This window comes from Sinocyclocheilus anshuiensis, unplaced genomic scaffold (genome assembly GCF_001515605.1).
Source record: "Sinocyclocheilus anshuiensis isolate Anshui unplaced genomic scaffold, SAMN03320099.WGS_v1.1 scaffold1005, whole genome shotgun sequence".
Classification (NCBI taxonomy): domain Eukaryota; kingdom Metazoa; phylum Chordata; class Actinopteri; order Cypriniformes; family Cyprinidae; genus Sinocyclocheilus; species Sinocyclocheilus anshuiensis.
In genome coordinates, this window is record NW_015555810.1 from 281852 (window position 1) to 287960 (window position 6109).

Below are 6109 nucleotides of genomic sequence, written 5' to 3' on the forward strand. Positions count from 1 at the left end.
AAAATACAGAAAAAAACAGTAATCTTGCTAAATGTTATTACAATATAAAATAATGGTTTCTATTTTAATATCCATTAAAATATAATTTATTTCTGTGAAGCTGAATTTCCATCAGCCATTACTCCAGTATAAAGTGTCACATGATCCTTCAGAAATCATTCTAATATGCTGATTTATTATCAGTGCTGGAAACTGTTGTGCTGCTTAATATTTTTTTTGAGACCTGTGATACATTTTTTCAGGATTCTTTGATTAATAAAAAGATAAAAAGAACAGCATTTATTCAAAATATAAATATTTTCTAACAATATAAATCTTTGTTCAAAAGTTTGGGGTCAGTGACACATCCTTGCTGAATAAAAGTTTTAATTTCTTTCAAAAATAAAGAATACAAATTTACTGACCCCAAACTTTTGAACTGTAGTGTATATTGTTAGAAAACATTTCTATTTTAAATAAATGCTCTTCTTTTGAACTTTTTATTCATCAAAGAATCCTGAAAAAAAGTATCACAGGTTCCAAAAAGATTTCCTGTATTTTTGATCAAATAAATGCAGCCTTGATGAGCAGAAGAAACTCCTTTAAAAAACATTAAAAATCGTTCTGATCCCAAACTTTTGAACGGTAGTGTATATATATGTATATAACATTTTATCTATTATTATTAAATATATATTATAAAATAAACTTTTATACTTTTATATTGACAGTTTAACATTTTATTGTCAGTTTAACATTTTTATGCCCTTTATGAAAATCCCACAGTTGTCAACTGTGGTTAGATGAGGGAAAAATTGGGCTAGTTTTTGTTAAATTTAAGTGGGTTTTTGGTCTAGAAATTTGTCTCCAACTAAATCAGTTTGAGCAATTGCAAATCACACTGCAAAATACTGGATTGTAATGAGAGCAATGCATGTTAAAGTGGTGTAAAACTCATGCTGATGTTTAACTGATGTGTTCTTTATCAGATGGATTTTCCTATGAAAGAGAGGCGATGGAGAGCTGGATCAGCGCTTCTGATCGCTCCAGCCCGATGACCAACCTGCCTTTACAAACCACGATACTGACCGTCAACAGCAGGAAGAGCAGCCACTGACTGCAGCTTACCAGAGCTGATGACTGCATGTACAGGTGGATACACTCTTAAAAATATCAGCATAAAGCTTCCAAAAGGGTGTTTTCACAGTGATGCCATAGAAGAAACATTTTTGGTTCCCCAAAGAACCTTTCGGTGAAGAGTTCCTAAAAGAAGCATTTTTTTTCTAAATGTGAAGAACATTTGAATAATCTAAAGAACCTTTAGAGAATGGAAAGATTCTTAAAGGTTCTTTATGGAATCATGAATACCAATAAAGAACCTTTACTTTTAGTAGCATAGATAAATTCGATGCTCAGTTCATTCTCATTGACATTAAATGTCTAAATTGACACTTTAGTAATCCGAGGATCAGTACAACATCAACAGACTTCAAGCAGCTGTTCATTTTGCTTTGTTCTTGTTCATCTCTTCACGAGCGAAGTGGCATTACTGTATCTTAGTGCATACAGCTCTTTCTGTATGACGGGCCTCAATGGCGTTGCTCAGCCGAGGGTAATTTGAGGTGTTCGGGTTGAACAGGCACTGCAGAAGTCAAGCTAATGTACCTTGATTTAGTAGAGTAGAGAGGTTCGATGGAGGTCAGAAAGACATTTAACTGTCTAAATGCATTTCTACTCAAAATAGCTCATGGAGAGAACATTGCTGAGCATTCTGGGAAAAGCTTTTACCAGTTGATGCCACGTTTTTTCATCATATAAAGCAAACAGTATTTGTGCTCAAACACTCATGAATAAAATATATAATACACTACCAACAAATTAACTTTTTGATTTAAAGCTGCTTCTTAAATGCTTAAATGGTTATCTTTAGCGTTATAGTTTTTTTTTTATTATTTAAATTTTGACTAGCTAGTAAAAAAAAAAGTGTTCAGCACACATGGAAACTTCAGTCTGTGACGTTAATATTGTGTGAGAAATAAAATGTAATATTAAATGTGGGCCTTATAACATATTTGATTTTGGCAGTTTTATTTTCTTTTTCTTATTTCCTGAAATGGAAAATTTATTTTAAATACAGATTGCGTAAGAGATCACAACCCATGAGACAGCAATTGCAAAAAAACCTTTTACATTTATAAAAAATTTTATAAAAACGACTACATAAAATATATTGTATTTATGAAGGCTTTAATATTGAGTGTGGGAAATAAAATGTAATATTTAATGTAATATGCATGTGTCCATGTTCTGGATGTTCTCCAGATAATGACAATTTAGTTTCATTTTCATTTTTTAAATCTTAACTAGCTTGTCCAAATTACAATCTAACACTTAACAGTGATTAATAATAATGAAGAAATACTTTTTTCCAGTGGGATTTTTTTATTTCCCGTAAATGGATCATGGCAGAAATGAATTCATTTTAATACAGAATGCAGTAACAGATCACAACTCGTGAGGCACCAATTGCAGAAAAAAAGAATGTATATACACATTTTCAAATATAACATCTGCTCATCTCAAACTTATGATTTTTCATATTTTTTCTCCAGTTCCTTCACATAAACTTTAGCATGCGCTCACATCAATATGGCCTCCATAGTTTCGTATTCGTAAAACATTTCTGGTTCATATTTCTTTTAAAAGTAGCTGTGCAAAAATAACCATATAAAATATATTGCTTTGACAGATACCAAGCAGGAGGCGCCGTAAATAAATTAATCTAGACAGGAATAACAAGCAGGAACGAATAGACTTTAACATCGTAGGGCAAATTCAAATGTAATGTACAAACATACAAACAGACCAGGTACAAGTTCAATAACCACAAACATCACGTCAACCAAAAATGCATGAAAAACTCAGTACACCTTTTTTTTTTTGTAAATAAATGGTCAAATACACCATCTTCACATAAAAGGTGGAAAATACACATTGCAATAATATTTACAGTACATAGTGGAGGGTCTGATCTGGCAACATGAACCCTTTATGCACAGGATCAGTTCTCCATCGGTGTCTCAGATTCAGTGTGACGCAGTGATCGAGCCCCGCTTCAGGCGTTTACGGTCCACTATGGTCTTTTGAAGGGCTTAAAAAATCTAAAATAATCATCCTGGATGCTGGAGTATTCCATGTTCACAGGGCTTAAAGAAAACACGAGTAGAAACAAACCCATAAATCAGTTATGACTTAACCAATTAACAGAAGTTTGAACTTCAGAATATACATTTCATATATTTCTGAGTGAATATTGTGTTTATGAATGCTCTCTAAATCTTTTTATATATAAAAGCTATATATACAGGTGCATCTCAATAAATTAGAATGTCGTGGAAAAGTTCATTTATTTCAGTAATTCGACTCAAATTGTGAAACTCGTGTATTAAATAAATTCAATGCACACAGACTGAAGTAGTTTAAGTCTTTGGTTCTTTTAATTCTGATGATTTTGGCTCACATTTAACAAAAACCCACCAATTCACTATCTCAACAAATTAGAATACTTCATAAGACCAATAAAAAGCACCTGTATATATATATATATATATGGCACTATATTATTACTTTTTATGATCTTTCAAACCTTTTGATCTAATGGCTTGAAATTTTGTAGACAAATATAAATTGCGCCAACATATGAATTTCTTTATAAATCTTACATTTGAATTAAAATGGATAAGTTGAAACTGTATTATTCTACAATATGGAAAATAGAGCGTAAATGTGCCCAAACTTTTTGATTCTATATATTTTATATATCTATACTTTACCATATACATACAACTACCATTCAAAAGTTTGGAGTGCCAAGGATTTTTTTAATGTTTTTGAAAGAAGCCTCTCCAAAGCTGCATTTATTTGATCAAAAATACGGTCAAAATTGTGAAATATTATTACAATTTAAAACAGCTGTTTTCAATGTGAATATATTGTAAAATGTAATGTATTTCTGAGATCAAAGCTGAATTTTCAGCATCATTCCTCCAGTCTTCAGTGTCACATGATCTTCAGAAATCATTCTAATATGCTGATTTGCTGCTCAAGAAACATTTATTATTATTATCAGTGTTGAAAACAAATTTTTTTTCTTCAGGATCCTGATGAATAGAAAGCATTTATTTGAAAAAGAAATCTTTTGTAACATTATAAATGTTTTTACTGTCACTTTTGATCAGCTTAATGCATCCTTTCTGAATAGAAGTATTAATTTCTAAAAAATAAATGTTTTGAATGGACAGTAGTGTGTATATGTATGTGTGTACGTGTATGTGTATACAGGGGCTGGAATCGTCCTCAGATCAGATGCCTTCATCTGAAGTGTGTTTTCTAGGGTTGTTGCATATAAACGTCCTAAACATTCGACTCTATAAAGGATCTCTTTGGTTTCATTGCCGCTACATGAATGGTGGGGTTTTCACGAGTTAAGCCGGGCTGTTTGCTCATACTGTCCATGAATGAATGTGCCATAGCCAGAACCGGTTTGCTTTCTTTATGGCAGAACTCTTTAGCATGCAGACTCCCGTTGTGCAGGCCGCCCATGGCGGGACCTTTGAGCGGCTCGTAATAAGCTCCAGACGGTTTGCCGTACACGATCTCACCCGTCAGACCCGCAGAAGCGACGAGTCTTTCAGTGGAGTGACTCTGCCAACCTCGAGAAGCCACCGGCTGCTGCTGCTGAAATCGAGCCGTTTTGTCCATGATTCCCATGAACGGACGGGGTTTGTACTCCACAGAGCCGGTCTGGCTGATCTTAGGCTTGTCCGATGCGGTTTTGGTGCGCACGTCTGGGCCTTGCACTTTCCCGCTGTCTGATAAACTGCTGCTGGACGCCAGGCTGCTGGTGGAGCTGGAGACCCTCATGCTGGCGTCTTTTCGCAGCTCTTGACTTTGAGCTCCAGAAGTCGCGGAAAGAAGCGTCCCTTCTAGAGACTGAGTTTTGGACGAGTGCACTTGGATGTCTGCATCGTTGTTTGCGGGCAGTAACGGGCTGATGTCGATGCCCGGTCCGGCCTTTAGCACGCTGGATATGTGCCGGCTGGGAATCGGGCTGGACGGAGCATATTGCGATTGGCTCTTTGTGTTTGTCGGTCGTGCGGATCCCGCCCGTAAGGATCCCAGATGCTGGCTGGTTTTGACGATCTGCGCCTGTTTGCTGGGCTGCAGGACGAGGCTCTTCTGGTGCTGATGTCGGAGGCTTTGCCTGTGAGGCGGCGAAACCGAGCGGCCGTTTGAAGTCCGGTTTAGCGAGTAGATGTTTTGAGACCAGGCCTCAGAGTCGTCATCCTCCTCCTCCTCCTCGTCATCGACGCGCTCCGTCCTGTCGTCCTGCTCTGGATCGGCATGCTCCGGGTTGCTCAGGCTCTGGTGTTTGCACTCCTCCTCGACGCGGGCCAGCAGACGGCAGATCTCACGGTTGTTGGGGCAGAGCTTCGAGGCCTCGTGCAGGTCGGCTAACGCTGCGGTGAACTGTCTGAGAGCAGAGCGTTCAGAAAGAGATGGAGAGAAAATCGTAAGAATAATTGAGACTGGAAACGCAAACAATTGTTTTTGTTAGAGTGACAGGAAAATTAACCAATCATTCAAATCAAAACACTAGTGACAAGTTTTGTAAAATTATTTTATAGTTATTTCTCGATTATTAGCAACTAGCAAAAAAAATTATACAACATTTAGATACAATATTTCACCCTCTCGCTCCAGCCAGGGTCTTGTAATGGCTGAATTATATATATATATATATAAATAACAATTGCATAATATATATAATTTTAATAAAAGTTTAAATTTATCATTAATAATTATAATTAACATTTTAAACAACAACTTCTCACTCCATTCATCATCTTGTATGGCTGAATTATATTTAAAATTATATTTACATAATACACACACATAAATATAAAACAATTTTTATTATTTTACTATTATTTTTATAGATACATTTGTATTTTATAATTATAATCAAAATTTCTCTCGCTCCAGCCACCATCTTGGATCTTTTACTGAATTAATTATATTTGAAATATACTGTATATATATATATATATATATATATATATATATATCA

The 6109-nt window shown here is 35.3% G+C and overlaps 1 protein-coding gene and 1 pseudogene across 2 annotated transcripts in view; one reads left to right on the forward strand and one right to left on the reverse strand.

The window, feature by feature from the left end:
* The window catches only part of LOC107675116 (WD repeat, SAM and U-box domain-containing protein 1-like), an 18463-nt pseudogene extending 17367 nt beyond the window's left edge, over positions 1-1096 (forward strand).
* Positions 1097-4279: 3183 nt separating this feature from the next.
* Positions 4280-6109, reverse strand: part of LOC107675129 (protein TANC1-like) — a 200668-nt gene continuing 198838 nt past the window's right edge. For both annotated transcript variants that reach the window (XM_016469356.1, XM_016469354.1), the window contains one exon: positions 4280-5512. In XM_016469356.1, the coding sequence (XP_016324842.1) occupies positions 4393-5512 (1120 nt within the window). In that variant the 3' untranslated portion in view covers positions 4280-4392. The remainder of the gene's footprint in view (positions 5513-6109) is intronic.